General features: G+C 35.9%; 1 protein-coding gene across 4 annotated transcripts in view; it reads left to right on the top strand.

Annotated features, from left to right (window-relative positions):
- LOC126779292 (uncharacterized) overlaps positions 1-23596 on the top strand; it is a 54473-nt gene extending 30877 nt beyond the window's left edge. The window contains exons 2-13 of one of the 4 annotated variants that reach the window (XM_050503282.1): positions 5058-5123; positions 11688-11855; positions 12674-12746; positions 14143-14208; positions 14883-14999; positions 15844-15918; positions 17217-17300; positions 19518-19586; positions 20441-20526; positions 20991-21129; positions 21852-21934; positions 22076-23596. In XM_050503282.1, coding sequence (XP_050359239.1) covers positions 5058-5123; positions 11688-11855; positions 12674-12746; positions 14143-14208; positions 14883-14999; positions 15844-15918; positions 17217-17300; positions 19518-19586; positions 20441-20526; positions 20991-21129; positions 21852-21934; positions 22076-22109 — 1060 coding nt within the window. In that variant the 3' untranslated portion in view covers positions 22110-23596. The remainder of the gene's footprint in view (positions 1-5057; positions 5124-11687; positions 11856-12673; positions 12747-14142; positions 14209-14882; positions 15000-15843; positions 15919-17216; positions 17301-19517; positions 19587-20440; positions 20527-20990; positions 21130-21851; positions 21935-22075) is intronic. The other 3 variants (XM_050503283.1, XM_050503285.1, XM_050503284.1) reach the window with 3 other exon arrangements.
- Positions 23597-23926: the final 330 nt, after the last annotated feature.

A 23926-nucleotide genomic window follows, 5' to 3' on the forward strand; every position in this document is an offset into this window, starting at 1 on the left:
GTTTTCCCCACCACCTACAATATCCCCACCACCTTCAAGTCAAGAGCGAATAGGCATATTCTAGGCTAGCGCGCTCCACCTTAGACTGTATCTCACTTTCCATCAGGTGTGATAACAGTCAAGGGTTAGCCTATACATTTAAAAAAAAAGTTTTCGACCGAAACCCGTTTTGGAGGGCGTGCAAGTGTAAATGTTAGGTATAAAAAGTGGCATGTGTCCTTCCTTGAAATTTAAGCTTGTTTCATACCGATCAATCGATTCATATATCAATTTTAGGATAACTTAACATTCAAATAAAAAAATCTCTGATTGACGAAAAACAAAAAGAACATGATTATTTATTTATTACTTTTTGGGAAACATACAGCATAATATAATACATAAACATTTGATACTAAAATAAGTCTCACACAAGTCAACAAAGTTTCCAATTTTATTAGGTCCTTACATATGAAATTAACGTTTTGTACGGGAGGAATATAAAGTCAATTTTTTTTTTGTAAAATATATTTAATTAATCAAAGTATGCACCGTTGTTATCTATGCACTATTGCCATCTCATAGGTAGTTCATTGATCCCTTTACTATAAAAACCACGGGGGCGAGAATCAATAAACTCTTTGAAGGCGGTTTGGACTGCCGCATCGGAGTTGAATTATTTTCCTTGTGAGAAGTTGTCCAAATTCCGGTAAAAATGGTAATCTGTTAGAGCAAGGTCCGGGGAGTACGGTGGATGTCGCAGACATTCCAATTGTATTTCATCTAATTAAGTGGTTGTTTGTTGTGCAGTGTGCAACTTGCGTTGTCGTGAAGCAGCAGTGGCCTACTCGTAAATATAACGATATTTCATGTTTTCCATTGTGCGGTAATAAGCGACGTCAAATAAAAAAATAATTAGGAAAAAACAAATGAATGGCTATTTTCAAAACTCAAATGTACCCGCTAAATGAATTTATACATTCGAATTTGGAATTCTTAACCAAAGAGGAGATATTTCAGATCAAAGTGGTCAGTACGACAAAACGCTAATTTCATATGTAAGGACCTAATACAATGAAACATGGAGTGAACCTAACAAGCACAAGTAATTTAACAAATAATTAAAAAAATTAATAACTGAATTTTAACATAAACATAAACTATTGAATAGAATTATAATGTAATTATGAATATACAAATACAAAAGATTAAAAAAAAAAAAAATTAAAATTTTCAATTTTTTTAAATGTCTTAACTAAAACATTAAAACAATTGAACATTTATATGTATAGAGGTATCTTATGTCATATTATGTTGATAAAATAAATTAAAGGCGACAAGTTACTAAAGTACATATATATTATACTAATAATACACGGTAAAACAAACTCGCGTGTTCACTGTGATATAAGTCTTAATTCGCGTGTAACGTCTAGCTTTTTGTGTATTTATTTCTGATAGTAACTTCTTGTCTTTTAACACTTATTTTTAACGAGGATCCTTCAAGAAACTTGTAGATGTTGAAGTTCCACTATCTGGTTCTTGAAATTCAATTTCTGTTTCACGTACCGACACTTATGTACCTTTTCGATGATAAATTGTACATTACTACTTCTGTATTTGTAAGTTTGTGTGAAGAATATGTAGATCGTAAATTTTTTCTACGAGTTTTAGTAACATTTATGAGTTAATATTGACAAAGAAATCGCTTGGTGCGAAAATTGTATTATATATATAATTTGTAATGTATGTGATGATTCTATCTGACGACATTGTCAGGAGTACAGAAATGGACATACGGTACCTGATATGCACCTTCTTCAAACGCGAAAACTTGTGCCCGGTGCGCTAAAATCTTAAACTGCGCTACTGTTTCAGTCGCGTAGTTATTTATATGTATTTCCGAAAGACATTGAATATGTATGTTACCGGAGCATATCTGGCAGACGCCCCGGCGCCTACCGAACGAGCTCGGCTAGTTTGGCAACTCTCCGTTTCAACGTCGGCCGAGCATTGAACCCAACAATTCGTTTATCGTTGTAAGAATACATATATCATTCAATATAATTATAACTTTCTCCGATTTCATTCTCGTTTTAGAGAATTATAAACATGTTATTTAATAATACTTTTTTTAACGGTTTGTATTCTGAGCTTCTGAGCTTCTGAGCTTCTGAGCTTGTCCACTAGTTTTTATTTTCATTTTTTTTTTAATCTATTTTATTAAGGGTTTTTATCCTTACGGCATGTGCTTTTTCTTATGCTATGTTACAAATAAAATTATCTTATAGGTTAGGTTTTCACTGGTAGTAGGGCATTGTGCAAGCTCGTCTGGGTAGGTACGACCCACTGATCAGATATTCTAACGCAAAACAGCAGTACTCGGTATTGTTGTGTTCCGGTTTGAAGGGTGAGTGAGCCAGTGTAATTACAGGCACAAGGGACATAAAATTTTAGTTCCCAAGGTTGGTGGCGCATTGGATATGTAAGCGATGGTTGACATTTCTTACAATGCCAATGTCTAAGAGCGTTGGTGACACCTTATCATACGGGCCACCTAGCCCATATGCTCGTCCGCCTAATTATACTATAAAAAAAAAATAATAATAAGGGTATTGATAAACGGATTTTTAACACAACAATGTCAAGTATTGCTGTTTTGCGGTAGAATATCTGATGAGTGGGTGGTACCTACCCAGACGAGCTTGCACAAAGCCCTACCACCAGTAAAGTATGTATCTAAAATCGACCTTTTTTGTATTTTCCCATAGAAATAAAACATTTTTCTGTATGTAATAGTATTCTATGTCGATCGAAACAATCAATCATAACCACACCAAATTTTATCAATACCCGTCAAATGTTTTCGTGATGCGATAACGGAAAGACAGATGGAGAATTTTCTATACCCATCTCAGAAACTACTCTCTTTCTCATTTGAATAATTTTATTTTTGGGTTGCATTTAGTTTAATATACATATATATTATTTATATAACCTACAAACCTAAAGAACGGAACAGTGACCATGTATGTAGACCAATAGATAGTAAATTGTAATATAACAAGCGTATGTATATATGTATATAAGCTAGATTTAACGCGAATGAAATCGCAAGGTTCATCTCGTATTATGTATATAGTCTGCGTATAAAACACGTAGGTGAGCGAACGCAGTTGACATTTCACCATCTATATATAAAGCTGTGGAGGAGTATGTGTGTCACGGCTCACTGAAATACACCGGGAATTATTGAAGCTATTCAGATAGCTATAATTACATTTGTAAATGTATCAACTGAATAATAATTATAAAACGCTTGAATTGTTTTTCAAAGGGCGCCATTAAATCAGCAGTATTACATAATCTTCTGACAAGGATAAGGATCAGGGGACAAATTCTACTATACACATTTTATCGCAGTCCAATCGAAATGTAATCGTTGCCGTAACAGCCTGTATATGTCCCACTGCTGGGCTAAAGGCCTCCTCTCCTCTTTTTAGGGATAGGTTTTGGAGCTTATTCCACCACACTACTCCAATGCGGTTTGGTGGAATACACATGTGGCAGATTTTCAGTGAAATTAGACACATGCAGGTTTCCTGACGATGTTTTCCTTCACCTTAAAGCACGAGATGAATTATATTAACAAATTAAGCACATGAAGTAATATATATATAATAATTCAGTGGTGATTGCCCAGGTTTGCACCCACGATCATCGGTTAAGATTCACGCGTTCTTACTATTGGGCCATCTCGGCTCATCGATGCCGTTTAAGAGTTTTCTTAGTGTAATAACAACTATCTAGTTGCGGTTCGAAGCTGGTTGGCTTGTAATAGAATCGGGAACGTATCGTAATCATTATATATTAATAGAATTGGCTCCCAGTAACGATTCAACGGAGGTTTATCTTTGCGAGGAAAAGATTTGGGGACGTATCGTATCCGTTATACGATAGTGTTGTCCCCAGGTCATGTGGGACCTTAGTCACATCTTGCGGTTGTTGTACGCGACACAGATCGAAAAGGTTACGCGATCGTTTCTACATACGCATCGGCTGCCCGTGCCCGGTGGGTTTCTCGTTTAAGGAATCTATCCCTTACTAGTTTGTACGGGTGTAAGACCAAGATTTTGTTTCAAGTTTTTTTTTAAATGTATAGGCTTTCGCTTGACTGTTATCACACCTGATGGAAAGTGAGATACAGTCTAAGGTGGAGCGCGCTTGCCTAGAAGATGCCTATTCATTCTCGACTTGAAGGTACCCATAAGTAAAATTCATGAAACCCTGAAGAGGTCAGGGTTCCTTGAATCTCCTGCATAAGCAGGATCAAGCGCCACGGCTGTGAAAGGTCCAATCTCTGATGGGACTTTCTATGGTTCGTGTTGTTATTGAGAATTTTTCAATAGTAGATTTAAAAGATAGAGTTATTGTTTATACATATAATTCATCTCTTTGACAATAACTGATAAACTGTTCAGTTAACAAAGATGAATCCGAATAGAGCTTCGTCTGACAAGCATCCTGAATCGATTTTCCCAAGGTCACGCACACATGAATAACAACGTATGCCTGTGCGTGTCTGCATCCCATAACAATCCATTGTTGAGTAAGATGTGCGCGCGTATAAAAAATGATATATATGTAGTTTAAAAATAAATATTTGTTAATTGTAATTGTAATAATTTTTATTTACAACCAAACAAGTATATATAACGAAATTTGTTATCAACTGTCACTTTCACTGTTTAAGATAAAAGTGATGTCATAATATTAAAATTTTACAAAGTATGAACCGCTCACATGGGCATCGATTTCGTTGGCATTGATTCATTCAATGTCAACCTGCGCGTGAGTTGAATCGCGACGCATAATAAGTATGCGACGCGAGCGTCTTATGTTATGTCACATTGCATTAAAATAACTCATTTAATTGTTTACGTTTTTATATATTTATTTTGGGATGGATTTTTCATCGTATTTTAAGAATCCTAAGTGTTGACCAGAGAGACCAATATCCTGTTTTATGTGTAATGTTTTTTGTAATTTTTATTAACAGCTTTTTATGCTTGTTGCAGGGGCGCTGAACTCGGTGATGTGAGCCTCATACGAAGGATGCCGAACGTCGAAGTGCTGGCGCTGAGGTATGGTCCCTTTCTATTGATATGTTTTAGAACTATCTAGTACATAGTTGGATGTTGAAACTCTAGGACCTTGTAATGATATATTTGATTACAATAGAAGAAATAGTTTTGTTATTATTGTTAAATTTCGGAATCCCAGACGGCCTATTGTTACGCAGTGAATTTTAAAAGTTCTTCCCCCCGTGCCAGTTGCATGCCAGTTGTTAAAATCTGCATCTGCATATGTAAAAGTATTCCTTACACCCTTGGATGCTTGGAAGAGATCGCTATGTAGAGATAAGTCTCACTATACTCGCATTAGATTGGTTCCATGTTTTTGTATTTACTTTTTTTAATCTTTATGATGTACAATAAATATAGAGTAAGTAAAAGGTATACTCAATTGCCAGTGGCATTATATTAACAAATAAAATGATTTCTTTCGTTTCATTCAAAATCTAGTGATCGTACATCTTCGAATTTCATTTCGAATACAAATCAATTAACTAATTGTTGTTCTGGAAACAGCCGTCGTAATAACGTTAGTTTACACTTTCACGCCGTCCGAAAATCGCATCGCGTGCTCGACACCAGTCACAAACAAATATTTTAACCACGCTATTAGTGTAACGTTCATGTAATCTTATTATTATAGCGATAATAATTGCACGGTAAATATCCGTAGATGTTGAGTAAACGATTCGTTCGTATTGCGAATCGTAATTGCGTGCGCGTGCGCATGTACGTCGTTGCGAAGTGAGCAGATGTTCATTGACCTCTGGGTCGATTTTAATGGCCTTTCATGAATTAACGTGTATTTATAAGAACGGGAATACTATAGTATTATTTTATTGAATTAAAATGCTACAACGAGGACTAATAAAAAATCATTCTGTCGTTAACTGAGCGTGAGCCTATAAGTGTCCCATTGCTGGGCAATGGCATCTTTTCATCTTGAGGAGAAAGTTTCGAGCTTCTTCCTCCAATCTGCTCTTATCCGGGTTGGTGTATATACTGAGGTAGAATGAAGACACATGAAGGTTTCCTCGACATTTTTTGGATGTTTATGTGGTAGGGCTTTGTCCGTCTGGGTAGGTACCACCCACTCATCACATTTTCTACCGCCCATTCATATTGGTGCAGTAAGAAATATTATCCATTCCTTACATAATTATGTCCCTTGTGTCTGTAGGTACACTGGCTCACTAAACCTTCTAACCGGAACACAACAATACTAAGTATTGCTGTTTGGCGGTAGAAGAAGTGATGAGTGAACGGAACCTACCCAAACTGACTTGCACAGAGCCTTACCACAAAGTATTTTCATCGCTAAATGTAAAAATGGGAAAGTGTAGATATTACTGTTAACCACAACTGTTTCTATTGCCAGTGACATTAAATTACACACTTCGCGTTGATTTTCATTCGCTTTCACATATCGTTAAACCATATACGAGACCAGCTAATCGTCCCGGCTTCGCGCGGGTAGATAAGAAGAAAAAAATGTATTTTGGATGGGATTTGCGTAAAATCCATTCTTAGTGAGTCGTCGAAGTGAACGTCGGGGATGGAGTAACTGTGACAAATTTCAAGTCAATCGTACGGATTAGGAAATCATCTAGGTGATGTGTGGTATTTCGTATATATATATATATATATATATATATATATATATATATATATATATATATATATATATATATATATATATATATATATATGTATATGTATATATTATTGACTAATTCATACTACTATAAAGTAGCAACGACATCCAAGTGTTAGCATCTACTATTCTTTTTTAAATAAAAAACATACACATCACTGAGTATATTTATTTTATGTAAATCACATTTTACACTAACACAGTGAACATAATAATAGTACAATCGTACCTTTGATTTCGCTACCAATGCACCAGATGAACTGCCAGACAAATCAATTCACGCGGCCCCTTTTAAGTCCTTAAACCTACTTAAAATTATAATTTATTGACTACCCGTCTTGTTGATTTTCTTACATTTTAATAAAAATAGTCAAATCAAAACCATATTTATGTACAATATACCCTTCTTAAAATTACATAGCATACACAAGTAAGTCTACTATGTATTAATGGCAAAAGGGTGAACCTTAGATTTTCATATGACGATTCAATGGCTCATCTGTATGATGCACTAATAAACAGTTTTTGATGAATACATGGTTCTGATAACAGCTTCGCCGACATTCGAAACCCCATTTTCACGAATCCGTAATAAATAACATTATTTTTTATGAAATAGGTAGGTGGACTGGCAAATAGACCTGACGGTAAGTGGTCACTACCGCCCATTCTTATACATACCACCCCTTACATCGCCAATGCGTAACCAACTTTACGAACTAAGATGTCCCTCGTGCCTGTTACGGGCTCACTTTAAATAGGACTACAAATATACATATAAGCGGTAGGATAATTAATGATGGGTGGTAACTGCTAGCAGACTAGTCTGATATAAATTGGTGATCATATTATAGAATACATTTATAAGGAAGCTATTAGTCTGCGCATCTCCACTCTGGTCTCGCCGGGTCGTGACCTTCTATACAGAATAATAAAACCGTATATATACTAACCCTGGGTCTTGTCTGTATATATATAATACGACATAGCTAAGTATATACCGAGTGTCGTCTCCGTTCAAGTGCTTCCGATATATTAAGCAGAATGTTTTTCTACTTTCTCGAGAAATTATTCTTCGCGGGCAGTTCTTAGTTATATACTAATCGTCTATATATAAATCGGCGTATCAGTAGAGAGACATGAGTAAATCCATCTAATATTATAATTCAAACGTAATTAAAATAAACGGAGATCCGTCGATGACGTCCGACTACGATATATGGCTGCCCGTTTGACGTTACGCCAGAGATACATAACAACAAAAAGTCTGCTATCACTCTCGTCTAAAATGAAATAGTCTAAATCAATGACGGCGCCACAGTCTCACTGTCATATATGTACATATTATGTGTATATAGACGATTTGTTTGATTATTTAAAAGGTGTCGTAGCGTAAAAACATCATTTTCCCTGGCGAAATCGCTATGAATAACTAGTACAATTGAGTCAAAGTCTAAATTGAAGACTTGATTATTGTCAAAATTCTCCCAACGTTTCGGTAATTAATACCTCAAACCCGAAGGGAAATGGCAAATAAAAAAATTCGACCAATTTTTTTATCTCGATTAAAATAACTGTGACTTATTTGTTATATTGGTAATAAAATTATTATATAATATATTTGAATGTTAAATGTTGATAACTGTGCTTAGTGTGTATACCAGGGTTATGTATATGTAAGCTACAAACGCAAAAAGTCATGCAAATCGTGGATCGTGAATATTCCATTCTATTTGTTAACCCTTCCCGTAGAAGTTAATAACAAAAACATTATTCTTTTATAGCCAGAGGTTAAATAATATATTTTTTTTATCAATATAATTTTAATTTTGTTTCAATATTAACGATTCTCTGTTTTGTTCTATTTTATTTTAATTTTTTTATTTTGTGATTACTTGTGATTATAAGTAATAACTCGATTTAGATATTTTAATATTTAACTAAGTATTCTTTTAGTATATATGCTTTACGATTAGTGTAATTGCTAAGCGATTGTTAGTAAACCAAATATATAAATAAATATCGAGAAATATTTTACTTTATATCTGACGGTAAGCATCAATCCAGTTTTATGAGCGTAGTTGATGGAATTTCAAATACGAAATATCTATTGTCTTGAACAATTTATTAGTCTATAAATTTAGGAATATAATGATATAAGAAAACATACATACATAAACTGCACTTAGTTTTTGTCCCGTCGGGTCGTGACCTGTCTGGCAATAGGCAATAGCATTTGGTTTGACGGTAATATGAATCTGAATTCGAACACAATGCTTTGTAATACCGTTAATGTCCCACAGCTGGATTTAGATCTCGTATCACGCGCACGTGTCCTCCCGATGGTGGTGACAATTTAACAGTATGATATGATCTTTCGATATGAGTTTTAAGTCAATATTCCATGAGTTGACTATGAAAAAAATAACAACTATTTTACACATTTTCATTCGTACAGTCACCTACGAAACTCAGTTGTAAATTTTCTAAACTAACGCAGTCCTCTAATAAAAATATTTGATAATAATTTATTCATGATTTCGTGCAGTCGACTGTACAGACCGCAATACAAAATTAGTAGCACTTTCGTCTTTCGAGAGCAGTGAAAGGCGTTTGCAAATTGTGTTCGAGATAACCTCCTGCATAACGCTAGAAAAAATTTACTAATTAAATTCGCAATGAGCAGCTAATTTACGGTCATAATCTGTGTGTATATATATATATGTATATAGACCATTAGTGAATACATAGATTACGGCTATTTGATTATCATTGAATTGTAAACAAGTATGACGAAAAATATCACGCTTTTTCTTCCGCCGTTTTTTTTTCTAGAATAGGAAGGCGGACGAGCATATGGGCCACCTGATGGTAAGTGGTCACCAACGCCCATAGACATTGGCATTGTAAGAAATGTTAACCATCGCTTACATCGCCAATGCGCCACCAACCTTGGGAACTAAGATTTTATGTCCCTTGTGCCTGTAATTACACTGGCTCACTCACCCTTCAAACCGGAACACAACAATACCAAGTATTGCTGTTTTGCGGTAGAATATCTGATGAGTGGGTGGTACCTACCCAGACGAGCTTGCACAAAGCTCTACCACCAGTAAATGATGCAGCACTTCTTATACTTACTTCTATAACGTTCTATCATCATGACAATTGGTATATATCTATGTGGACGTCTGTCGAGTTTTGCTAGTTCAATATTCTATATACATACATTTATTGATTGAAAAATGTAATTGTGTTTCGGAACGAAATACCACAGATAGAAAAGTCATAAAATGGATTGTTCGCTGTGTAACATTAGTTTAATATAATTTCACCCTTGAAGATAGAAGCGGATATTGCCTACACGGGCCGGCAGAAAAACCTTACCAACCTTGCTCACAGGATACTTACAATTAATTTAAAATTAAACACATTACGCAGATTAAAAAACGTGTTGTTACAACAAGTACGGGACCAATCAGAGCGTTGCGCTTCATCTTGCCCAATCAACGAACGTGGAATTGCCCAATCGAATGCGACTGACCGTTGCAACACAGTTTAAATTGAAAAAAGTATCGCATTCATTTCAAATTAATATGACTGTTATTGCTATAGATATTCGTTCGGTTTTTCTTTAACGTTTTTTGCGATTTCCACTTCAATAGGCTTGAAACGAAACAGCGTTAATCTTAATATCGTATGATTAAAATTGATTTTAATTTATATAGTGTTAAGGTTTATTTTTCTTTAAAACATTATAATGACAGGAAACGTCAAATGTTGTCTGGTTTTAATTTGCCGGTTTAAGGGATTATTTGAACGTCCGGAGGAAATTTGTTATTTTCTTTGCTATTGTTGCTTCGTCACGGATTGTTATTTGTTTTCTCTTTGAGCAAGCTTAATTATAACTACAAAGGTTAAATTTTAAATGGAAAACGGTTATATGGTCTTGATTATGTACCTTTATATATGGCTCTTGATGGTCCAGTAAAGAGGATATGGCGTGGACTTTTCTTTGGCCGTCTTGCATTTCAAGATTACGGGTTTCAATCTGGGCTTAGTACATACAAACAAATGAAGCGTATTTTACCGCCAAACAGCTATGCTTAGTAGCTAGTATTGTCGTGTTTCGGTTGGAAGGATGAGTGGACCAGTATAAGTACTGGCATAAGGGATATAAAACCTTACTTCCCAAGGTTGGTGGCGCGTTAGTAACGGGGGGAATGGTTAATATTTCTTACAGACCTAATGCCTATACGCGGTGGTGTCCACTTACCACAGATGGTCTATCTGCGCGTCCGCTTACCTATAATATATATATAAAAAAATATGTATCTGTTGAAGTTCCAGAAGAATCCAGCAATACGTATTGGGTTGTTGCTAAGAGGGGGGCTTTGCCAATCAGTAAGACATATACAGGTTGTAACTATAGATATAAACTTGAAATGAAGTTGACTAGAAGTCCTGAGCCTGAACACTCTACAGTCATATCAGATTGGTATCTCCAATATCAATATCCAATTATGAGATTGAAAGAAAAGAGTGTTCTTCTGATTTTTGGCTCACAGTTATGCGTTATTATATCTTATTCACATTCGCAAAGCCATTTGATATAGATAAGTATACATATTCGTATGAAAGTTACAGAAATTCTATTTTAAAGTCTCCCTTAATAGGGTCGTAAAATAGCTGATAAGCCATTAGACCGATCTTGTGATACATATTAATTAGTTTTAAACTATTTCTCCACAATAAATTACCAATAAATATAAATAATTATACTTTTGTGTTATGTTTACTAGAGGCCTCTTTTAGATTAAGTGATAAGGATATGGCACGTCCTCTCTCGTGCTCTTTCTGGATTTTCCTGCTTGGTGTTCGTAAAAAGATGTTAACGTTGGAATTCCTTTTTTTTCCAGCATCAATAAAATACGAACGCTGGGTGATTTCGCGGGTTGCCGACGTCTCCGGGAACTTTATGTTAGAAAGAACGAGATCCGAGATCTGGCTGAGATACGACACCTTCGACACCTTCCCGACTTGACCAGTCTATGGTTGGACGAGAACCCATGTACTTTACACCCGGAGTGAGTATACTAATCAATGTTTATGTATCTATGAAATAAACTTTTATAGTATTTATTATTTAAATAAAAGCCTTAAATTTATACAAACAAAAATAAAAATAGCTACCGTACAAATCGTGATCGCATGGAATGGTGGCAAGAATGCTAGTAGCATTTCCCTTTTGAATCGGAATTCCGATTCTCTAGGCCAAAAATGAACCAGCTTTCCTGTAACCAGTCGGCAATAAGACGGGTTGTTATATTTTAATGAAAGATTTTATTATACAAACTTTATCCTAGGAAGGATGTTAATATAATTTTAATTCTATATTATATCTACTCGTGCTTATAATAATAATAATATCCTTGAATATTTTTCAGACACGGCCATCTGATCCCAAATTAAGCTTGTACAGAGCTTGAGCATGTACTATGGAACCAGACAACTCATATACTGCATATACTATTTTTCTTTTGTAAATACATACTTATATAGATAATTACACCCAGACTCAGGACAAACAGACATGTTCATGCACACAAATATATATCCTGGGTGGGAATCGAACGCACAACCTTCGGCGTGAAAGGCAAGCATCCACCAACCACGCCAACCGGCTCGTCTTATACAATGATTATCGATTATATTTTGTTGTAGAATAGAAACAGTTTCAATATTATTATTGTTACTCCCAAAGTAAAATGACGTGAGTCATAATAATATATCACCAAAAAAATATATGAATCAGCTGTTGTTTGCAGTTACGACAGTTTATCTTCAAACTTATTTGTACTGTCAAACGGTTCAATATAGTGAATTATCATTTTATCATTTCCAGGTATCGAATGACGGTGTTGAGGAATCTACCGAATCTCGAAAAGTTGGACAATGTCGTTGTTCAAGCTGACGAAGTAAGTCCGTAGAACTAGATCGTAAGACCTTAGGTAATGCACTACCAACTATGGAAACTGAGATGTTTTCATTCCCTGTGATTAAAATGGCTCGCTCACCCTTCGAAGCGCAATCATTAAAGATTCTACATTTGAAGTTCAGTATTGTTTTATTTTTTGGGGTTGGTAGCAAAAGGGCTGTTAGTAAAATTTACTCGTACAAGAGCATACAGTGTACAAATCTAAGAATGATGATGGTGAGCGTAAGATATGAGAGATGATCGAGGCTGAGTGGGCCTCGCCTATACTGGTGATTTTAAAAGACATCAAGCCGACTTATGTTGTCAAACTGGCTCACTTAAGTAAATGGCCAATTAAATTCAAATTCGAAACCATTTAATCAACGTCGTTAATTATTCACTTATTAATTGTTGAAAATTAAAACTACCACGCTTTTTGAAAAGAAAATACCCTGATTAAAGAAGAACCGGCGACAGAAACTCAGCGGGTATTTTTGTCTATCGTACTATCGTAACAGCCTGTGAATGTCCCACTGCTGGGCTAAGGTCTCCTCTCCCTTTTTCGAGGAGAAGGTTTGGAGCTTATTCCACCACGCTGCTCCAATGCGGGTCGGTGGAATACACATGTAACAGAATTTCAGTGAAATTAGACGCACGCAGGTTTCCTCACGATGTTTTCCTTCATCGTAAAGCACGAGATGAATTATAATTAAAAATTAAGCACATGAAAATTCAGTGGTGCTTGCCCGGGTTTGAACCCACGATCATCGGTTAAGATTAAAGCATTCTTACCATTGGGCCGTCTCGGCTGATTCTCTACATTTGTAATTATTTTTAATAGTCCTTAGCAGTGAAAAGTAAGCAAATTAATTGAAACAAAATAATGCAATTACATCAATTTAATTATCATTAAAATGATTAAACTTATGGCAGATATGTATGACTTCCTAATGTTTCACTATGAGTGTATGTATGTATGTATGTCTCACGGCAAGCGCTTGACATTGAAGATGTTATGCCAAGCGTGAAATCAAGTTGTTATGACCCTTTCGTTCGTTGCTGAACTAGTTGTTTAATTATATCAAACCGGTAAGTGTATTGTTCTGCTTGCTAGCATACGTTGCGGAAATATACATACAAATTATATAGTCGTTTTTTTTTTGTATTATGTCGACTGGTAAGTGCCACCACCGCCTATAGACATTAATGTGGTAAATAGTGACCACGCCTTTGTATCGCCTATGTGCCACCAACCTTGGGAACTAATATATTCCAATCTGTATTTACGTATGTTTATATGTACCTAACAAGGGCGAGTAATCAATGAATCGAATAATTAATACCAGGGATTGAACTCGCTTCCCTTGATTTTGATCTTGCAACTCTTTAACTTCCAGGTGCAGGAGGCGATGCGACGAGGCGTCCACATCCCGGACTCGGACGATGAAGGATACCCTCAGCAGGTGAGAAATATTTCAATCTATTTGTAATTTTTGAGGTAGAGAACACCAGGAAAACTAACGTCCTTACTTATAAAAGAGAAAAAGAGTAACTACGTAATTTCCTTTTCTGTTGATTTTTAACATAATTTATCTTGTAAACTTACATTTATATACGGCTTTACTTGTAAATAACCTTTGGCGACTGATAAGTTAAACAATGCTGTGTCCATTTCTTTCGAATGGCAAAGTAATGATGACAGAAAGAGAGTAATCAGTGTTCAGCTAAAAAGCCGCTGAACAACGTTTATATTTATAGATATATTTTTAACGAAAGATTGGACATGTAAGAACTGGACGTATCGTGTTATGTATAACACACTACTCGTATATTTGGTATTCATTTGAAATATTATTTAGATTTTTTTTATTATAGGGACCCCCCCTAAGGGTGTTACTTCTAGGTCAGCTATTATTTACATTAGATAGAAGATCGCTGACTCAATCTGACGCTCGAAAATTTACGCTGACGTCATATGACGCTCGAAATTTTAGGTTTACTCATCTGACCACCACTACCGTGTACCGAGCAGTAAGGCGTTTACACGTCAGAAAGCGTTCCCACAAATGACACTGAAATTTATAAGTAAATATTTAGTTTATTACGTGAAATATATAAGAAAACAATGTTTTTACAGCAAGAATCGTACGGCCAGTACCGCCGACAGCGGTCTTGCGAGTCGAGCCCCGAGCGCGAGCCCGAGCTGTACTACGCGCGCCCCGCCGCGCCGCCCGCGCACGCGCAGCGGCACGAGGTGAGCGACACGCGGACGGACGAATGTTTGGTTCTGCATGATTTGTGTTGTGAAAACAATCAGCATTTGAAATATATTTATATAAATATAAACATTATATAATGACCCTTTAAAATCATTGAAATGAAACCCCTCGTTACATACGACCTTTTGTGCTTACAGTAGTTTTACGTGATTGAATGCATGTATGTATTTTCTTATACGCGATATGTCAATATTATATACGTGTTATTCAGGTTTGATTCGCTTTATATATAAAATATTTATATAGGTCATTACATAATCGTATTTTAATTTTAATATATTCGTCAAATTTTTTTTATTTATGGTATGTGTGTACGATTCGTGTCATTAATATAATAAACTATTAATGTTTGTGCTAAACACGGTGAACTGACATATTTGGCAGGATATATCCGTTTTTTTTTTCGATTAAAAGTAGACTACTTGTCGGTAGATTAGTCGGTTTGTTTGTGGGCCGATAGATTTCTAGTGGAGGAGTGTGAGATTTCAAGAGGATTTGTGAAACCATGTTCCATGTGATCATGTTCCGTAAGCCCTGGGATCATATTATGTAGGCATCTAGGCCTGGTTACGACCATGGTCCGATATCAGTAATTGTAAAATTTAAAAGAATCCATAAAGATCATTTGTATGCTCAAATGTTTCTTCCCGAACTGTTAGTAGATCTAAATAAATAAATTGAAGTTAATTTCTTAATATAGTGACGTTAAATGAGTTCACAGCGATAGTGAGATTAATGAATGGAACTGCCAAATGTGTAGTATACATAATATACTTAATGTAGTATACATATGTATGTGTACGTGTAACTAACTCGTAGTGGGCGCAGGGGAGGGACAGCCCGGCGGAGCCCGAGCCCGCGGTCGAGCCCCCGCGCTCTCCGCCCTCTCAGCAGGTCTGTTTATAACATATTTGTTTATTTTACTAATATGTCTAATCTCCCCTCCAATTAGGCGTTTGTGTTAAAAGGGGGAAAAATGTTTTTATTTTACTGACATATATCATTCGTGAGCGAAGGTCACATAGATGTCCACTGAAAAAGTTTAGACAACCTTAATTTACACAACATTACGTTACGTCACACTGCGTTGTTCAAAATATTGTACACTACACAAAAATACACCACATTACCCTAGCCTATACAATACTATACTAAACTACATTTAAGAATATTTTGGAAGTTTTCAACGTTTTCAAAGATAATGTCATTGGATTGATTATATAATAATTATAAAACTTTATTATGTATTATGTGTAATTTATATATAATTGCATGTTTCGTGGGCTGCTGTAAGTATATACATATATGTACTAAACTTGATTGCGCTTAATTATGTAATAACAGGACAGTGTTGCCAGTTTAAATAATTATTTTAATTAATTAATAATTAAAAATAATAAGAGTGTAATTTTAATATTAATTATTTAGTTATGCTACGAATAACGGATAGCAAACTAAATGTACAGAGATGGTATTCGATTTTCGTGTCCGTAAGGAAAATAAACGTAACAGCCTGTGAATGTCCCACTGCTGGGCTAAAGACCTCCTCTCCCTTTTTGATGAGAAGGTTTGGAGCTTATTCCACCACGCTGCGCCAATGCTGGTTGGTGGAGTATTCCACCTGCATGTATACACATGTGGCAGAATTTCAGTGAAATTAGACACATGCAGGTTTCCTCACGATGTTTTCCTTCACCGTAAAGCACGAGATGAATTATAAACACAAATTAAGCACATGAAAATTCAGTGGTGCTTGCCGGGCTTGAACCCACGATCATCGGTTAAGATTCACGCGTTCTTACCGCTGAGCCATCTCGGCTTAAAACAAATCGTTATTTAAATATAGTAATCGGGCTTCGATCATCAAGAGCCACACACAATTATAATTAATTATCTGCATGTGTATACATAGTTAGTAGTGAGATAATGAGTGTACTACTATTTCTTTTAATATTTTAAATGGAATTTGTTATATACTACATTCCAATGCCAGGAGTTAGTTAGTTTCACATATTTATGTGATTTTCGAATAGCTTCGCTATGTTATGCACTACAAACGGTACATCTCATTGGATGTTATCTTAGTTCGAGGTCGAAGTAGTTTATTTATCTCCTGTCGTTGGAATCGGCAACGGACACATAGCAACGGTGCTAGTGTCGAGGCCGAGTGTGTACGTGTGGCGTGTCCGCAGTGCCCCGCGTCCCCCGCGCGCCGCGCCTCGCCCGACGCGGACGAGCGCTACGACCACCCCGCCATGACCACCTCGCAGTACGAGGTGAGCGTCGCCACCGACTCTCCTGTTGGAACTCACGTCGTATCTCACTCGTGAAATGTCGTAAACCGATTTACGGTGACTATTACGGTACTATTTTTATAAGTGTATTCTTGTAATGTTATAAATTATTATAGTCATTGTTGCATATCGCTTTCTGACGTTTCACGATAGTGGTCTGCGGTGAGTGAGAGTTTGGTCTTACAGCGGTCAGAGCGTAGATGTGGCTTCATCTGTACCTCGTCACATTTCATCCAGTGTACAATACTGTAACGTAGCATTTACTATCAGTTATTTATGTACAATAATAATTCTCCGCCCGCGTTATTGGGGGTGTGCGTTGTTAGGTAAATAATATTAGTCAACGTCTTTTCTTTCATTTCATCAAAATCAGCTCCTTGAATCAGCATTGAAAGCGTAATAGACAAACAATTTCACATTTCTTATATTAGTGTATACAGGGTTACAGGGTAATATGTCACGATCCTTTTAAAGGGTTATAGTTCAGGACAATAGCTATCAAATGACCCCCAAAATGCTTATGCAAAAGTGTATCGTTTTCGAGTTATTAATTTTTTAATATTTTTTTTATTTAAAGGATGTTTAAGATTCTAAAATTCAAAAAAAAAAAAATCAACGTATTTTCCCTATTTTTTTTTTGTATTTCTTGCTAGGGTACATCCTAGTTAATAATAACCAGTTATAAAACAAAAACAATCTTCAAGCATTTTTAAATTACAGATCCAAAACTGTACAACTTTTCGATTTTTAATTTTGATTCTTTAAGTTACTCGCAATTTTTTTGTAAAAATCACTATGGCTCTTATCGTGCGGATCATTTTAAAAACATCTGCGTTTCCTTAGCTAACCATCGGTACATAAAAAGTACAGTAACAATCATAAACTCAGGAGAAAATTAGATAACAAAGAGACCAGGTAGGAAATTCTAAGAAATGCTATTGTTAAGAAATTAAATCTGGATCAAAGACAAAAGGACCTCAATGCAAAGTAGTTAAAGATTATTTTTAATAGGGGTAATGGGTAAAAAAGGAGAGATAAGCCAGAGCTGTCATTGCAATTAGGATGTACCCTAGCAATAAATACAAAAAAAAATAGGGAAAATACGTTGATTTTTTTTTATTGAATTTTAGAATCTTAAACATCCTTTAAATAAAAAAAATATTAAAAAATTAATAACTCGAAAACGATACACTTTTGCATAAGCATTTTGGGGGTCATTTGATAGCTATTGTCCTGAACTATAACCCTTTAAAAGGATCGTGACATATTACCCTGTAACCCTGTATAGATTTCATATATAGAAGAATTTGATTATGGAATATATCTTGAAATTCAATCAAGAATACGAAATATTCGTCATTATCGATATGAAAATTTACAATTAAACAGGCAACATAATTTTATTTTACTATTTATTATAAAATGAGAAAGCAGCTGCGCAATACGGTTTTATTCGTTTGTCTCGTAACTGCTCCGCCCCCGTTCGTCCTATCGTGATGTTGTATAATATATAACCTTTCACAATAAACGCGAAAAAATAAATCCAATTTGACGCATTCAGACAATCAAACGAACTGTTTAAATATTTTAATTATAATTAACGCCTTCTGCTTACAATATTAAAACTTACTAAGAGGAAGCCACATTTATGCCTTGACTATTATTTTATATATATATATATATATTACTAGTTACCGCGCGTCGGCGGGAACGGGGAATGTATGATCCAGAAAAAAAGGACCCTATATCCTTTCTTGGACTTCTAAGTTTAATTTCAAATTTCATCAATATCGGTTCAGTGGCTTAGCCGGGAAAGCTTAACAGATTCACAGACAAAGTTACGCTTTTATAATATTTGTATAGATTAAATTAACCAAAACGAAAGTGTTCACTACTCGTAATTTTATTCAGTGTGTGTTGTTTTCTTGTTTTTATATGTTTATTAACTCGTCAATAAATGTTTCAATTAAATTAATTCATTACAATTGACAAGCCGGTTGGCGTGGTCGGTAGTTACTTGGCTTACGTGCCGCAGGTCGTGGGTTCGATTCCCACCCAGGGCAGACATTATTATTATTATATTATTATAAAACATTTCTAAATATCAACTGTGATAATATTGTATAATATGGTTGCAATTCAAGTATTGAATTAAATAATATATATAAGTAATTAATTGTATGTGTGTCCGTGTGGCAGCCTCGCGCGGGCCCGCGCTCCCCGGACGCGGCCTCGCTGCGCCACTCGGTGTCTGCGCACAACGTCAAGGTCATTGTTCCTCTACTAGTTATCGCCCGCGAGTTGGGGGGGGGGGGGGTTATAAGTATGAAAAACTAGCCCATGACTTTTTTCGGACGAGCATATGAGTACCCGTCGGTAAGTGGTTACCAACGCCCATAGACATTGGCATTGTAAGAAATGTTAATCATCGCTTACATCACCAATGCGCCACCAACCTTGGGAACTAAGATGCTATGTCCCTTGTGCCTGTAATTGTAACTGGCCCGTTCGATTTTCTGAAGCCCCTACCTAAGCTATCTATGAAGACGAGGCAGGCGTTTAAGGTGTTATAGAATTGCTCTCGGCCTAAATGTAGTTACTAAGTATGTCCAAGTGTAGTCGACGATGGAGCGAGCTAACCTATTAAATACCGATTCAATCCAGTATTGTAAGCGTCCAGATTTTCGATGCTTGGAAAAATAGACGCCGATAGCTTATTCTACAACTTGCACGGCCTTATGAGGCTGTTCCTAAAGCGCTTAGCCGTCATCTTTGGGATCTCCACCAAGTGTGCATGATATCTTTGATGGTATTCGTTCTTTTAATGTTTTTTTTTCAGGTAAGTGATCATCACCGCCCATTGACATTGACGTTATAAGAAACATTAAGATATTATGTCCCTTGTGCGTATAGTTACACTGGCTTACTCACCCTTCAAACTGGAACAAACAACTTAGAATATTGCTGTTTAGCAGTGGAATAGCCGCTGCAGGCTTGCACTGAGCCCTACCACCTCGCGTCTGTTAGTCCGGTTAAAAAATGATGGCGGGATAAGCTCGTGGAGTTCTTGAGCAAACTCTCTGTTATATGTGTATTTAAAATGATATATTGTATGTTTGTAGGAGTACTCGTATCCCACGAACGGTGAGTGGCGACACAGCGGCAACGCGCTCACATCGCCGCACGAACACTGTTCGGATAGGGACAGGTGATATTCCATTCCATTTATATATGTATTGGAAGTATATATTATATTATTATGTACATATCATATGTTGTTTCACACCGTAAACATTGCATATGTGCGAGTCAATGTTAAAGTAGAGTTCGTGTTATATGAAATAATGGCATTTAATTGCGTAGTGCTATCCTGTAAGTAAGCGATATACGATATTGACCATAATAATTATAATATTTAAATAATCCACGCATCAAAATAGGGTGTCATTGTGAGACGGTGTACAATAAACAATTCACGAATGAAATACAATGTGAGTTCTTAGGGAATAGCACAGATGTCTAATATATTCGATTATTTTTCTATATGGTAGTTATATGGCAATGCTTTATATAATATGTATAAAAATATAAATAAATATTACTTCTTACAAAATCAGATTCTTAAACTTTCGTCAAACAACAATATTGTAATGTAAACTGTTCACATTTCAGAAGCGAAACGTACTCGGTGCGTGGTGACTGGGAGAGGGAGCGAGATAGAGATAGGGAGAGTGTGCGGGAGAGGGACAGAGAGTACCCGTCCGCAGTCATGGCGGAGCATCGCGGCTTCACGAGGAGGCCGGTCGCCAGGGTGAGTGTCCTTACGTGGAAACAGCTTGCACTAGTTGATATTAGACGCGCGCCATCTGCGCAGAAGGCATTATAAAGCGCTAACGAAGGTGCACGTATGGAATACACTCAATCTCCTAGTCTCAGCGCCGGTTTTTCGGGTTATGGCCCTAGGCTGCCGCCTGAGCCATCAGGGTCTCCAAGTTTCCCCGCGCGCCTATCTCTATCTATTTCTGTGATCAACTGACAGACGACTTAAGATATATTGTTTTTTTAATGAATTGACATAATATGTTCATCATTAAAAATAAATACATGAATATTACCTAAACTAACTGGTGGTTGAGCTCTGTGCAAGCTCGTCTGGGTGGGTACCACAGCAGTGAAAACGACAGTACTCAGTATTGTTGTGTTCCGGTTTGAAGGGTGAGTGAGCCAGTGTAATTACGAACACGAGGGACATAACATCTTAGTTCCCAAGGTTGGTGGCGCATTGGTGTCGAAGCGATGGTTAACATTTCTTACAATGCCAATGTCTATGGGCGTTGGTGACCTCTTATCATCAGGTGGCCCATATGCACGTCCGTCTGCCTATTCTATAAAAATAAAAAATAAAACTATAACACAGGTATCAAACTGCCTATCTCAGTGACAGGCGACCGTATATAACGTATATATTGTTCTAGAGTCTAGATAATTAGACGTGCGAGGCAATATCTAAAGATACGATGACAAATGTTTCAGAATTCGAACCTCCTGTCTGCCGTCCTGTGTCTGGTCAAGGAGCTGGACTACCCGAGCCTCGAGGTCGCCGAGATGGCGGTGCGGTCAGTACCTCGAACCGAAATACATATACTTTATTTGAGTGAACTCTCTGTTTACAGACAGATTTGGAATGTAGACTCACGTGTTCTAAGGCGACGTATACTTCTAAATAGTTATAAATAACCATCTTTTCTGGTCGTCAGATGTCGCATGGACGAGCTTGCAAACAGCCAGTGACCCAACGCTGAAGCCGAAAACTGACCGGCGAGCAATATTCGACCTTAAGTCTCATGCAATAGAGGCGATACAACACCGCCTCGGTGTGTGAATTGAGCTTCTTAGTGCAGGACTTTAGGCAGCCATTAAAGACTAATTTTGTGCGCGATCAAGGAATATGAACCTTAAGTGCAAGCGGTAAAGTCTAAATTTAATTAAAGCTTACTAATATGTAAGGCGAATATCATTTGTTTTTCGTCGTATAATAAACTAACAGATCTTTCAAAGGAAATTGAATCTTGTAACTGTTATAATAAAGGTGATTATCGCATAACTGTATACGGATAAGATTTGTATGTAAACAAATTAAGAATGAATTTTTCGTGCAATATATATTGTGTAAACGATAAAGAGTCTTATGTGTTATGAAATAAGGACGTAATTAGTAATGTTGTTGGCGATGTCTGATTGGATATTGGATGTTTGCGTGATAAGCGTTCGATGTATGAAATGTTGGTGATAAGTTGGCGTCGATTTTAGCAAATGTTTGGTATTGGTCGTCGAGATTGGTATACTTAACGTTGGCACATGTTTGGTCCCATTAAGTATGGGAATACGGTAAATTAACTATTATAAATTAGAAGTATTAGCTTTCCCAATAAATAGTTAAAGCTTACTAGCGATCGCACGCGGCTTTGCCTGCTATAATATAATTAATTAAATATATTATTATTCCATCCAAAGATTTTTTTAAATGTAATTTTAATGAAATCCCTCCGCTGGGATAATGCGTCGTCTGCCAATTTGTCACGATCACGATTGTATAACTATACAAATGTAACCTAGTTGCCCGTCCCGTTTGAAAAACATAAAAATACCGAAAATTCTTTCTCAACAAATTTCTAGACGCAATATTTTTGCGTCTGTGCGCTTATTACCAGTCAGATAGATTTTATCGAAGGGTATATTGTAATTTGACTTTATAATCAACAATTATAAACGTTATTCAGCGGGAGTTTATTTAACAATGCTGTGTCTCTTTCTTTCGAATGTCAAATCAATAATGACAGAAAGAGATAATCAGCCGCTAAGCAAAGTTCACAAAGTAAGGCCGGTAATTAATTAAGTATATATTTATCTTGATTTCTTCACCAGTTCCAAGCTATTCTGCAAGATTCTCGACACTCAACGCAGAAAACGGTCGTGAAATGTCAGTCAGTGATACATTGACAGTAATAATCATAACACCACAAGAGAAGTCTATTGTCAATATTTCACTGGTGAGTAATGAAGTGAGTTCTTACAGAATAGCAATACTGTCAGCGACGCATTCCCTCGCCGGACTAGAGACGTATTCGTTTGTCTTTTGATATTGGTTATTTTTTTGTAACGATTGCCAAATGTTTGTTCAAAATCGATACAGCCTCGTTATTGTGATATAATGAACGATTGAGGCTTTTATTTTAAACTAGCACTCATTATGTTACTAATAAATAATTAATTTACATTATTTTAATGAAATATACTTAAATGAAAAAAAAAAAATATTATTATAGTTTTTATATTTTTAATTATTTGTTGTAAAAATGTTTTTTTTTTAAATATGTTGTATATTATAAGTAATATTTCTGTTTCTCTTTAATTAAAACTTGATGTACAAATCGGTAATATTATATAGTTTTATGTACTGTTATTGAAATCGCAATTTTTAATAATATTTTATCATTTTTAATTTGTTTTTGATTTGATTTTAAATTTAAAATTATTTATATTCATTTATTAATGATATTTTATATATGGGGATAAAAATATGACCAACCTTAGCTAATTTGAATATA

Source organism: Nymphalis io, chromosome 28 (genome assembly GCF_905147045.1).
Source record: "Nymphalis io chromosome 28, ilAglIoxx1.1, whole genome shotgun sequence".
NCBI classification, from domain to species: Eukaryota; Metazoa; Arthropoda; class Insecta; order Lepidoptera; family Nymphalidae; genus Nymphalis; species Nymphalis io.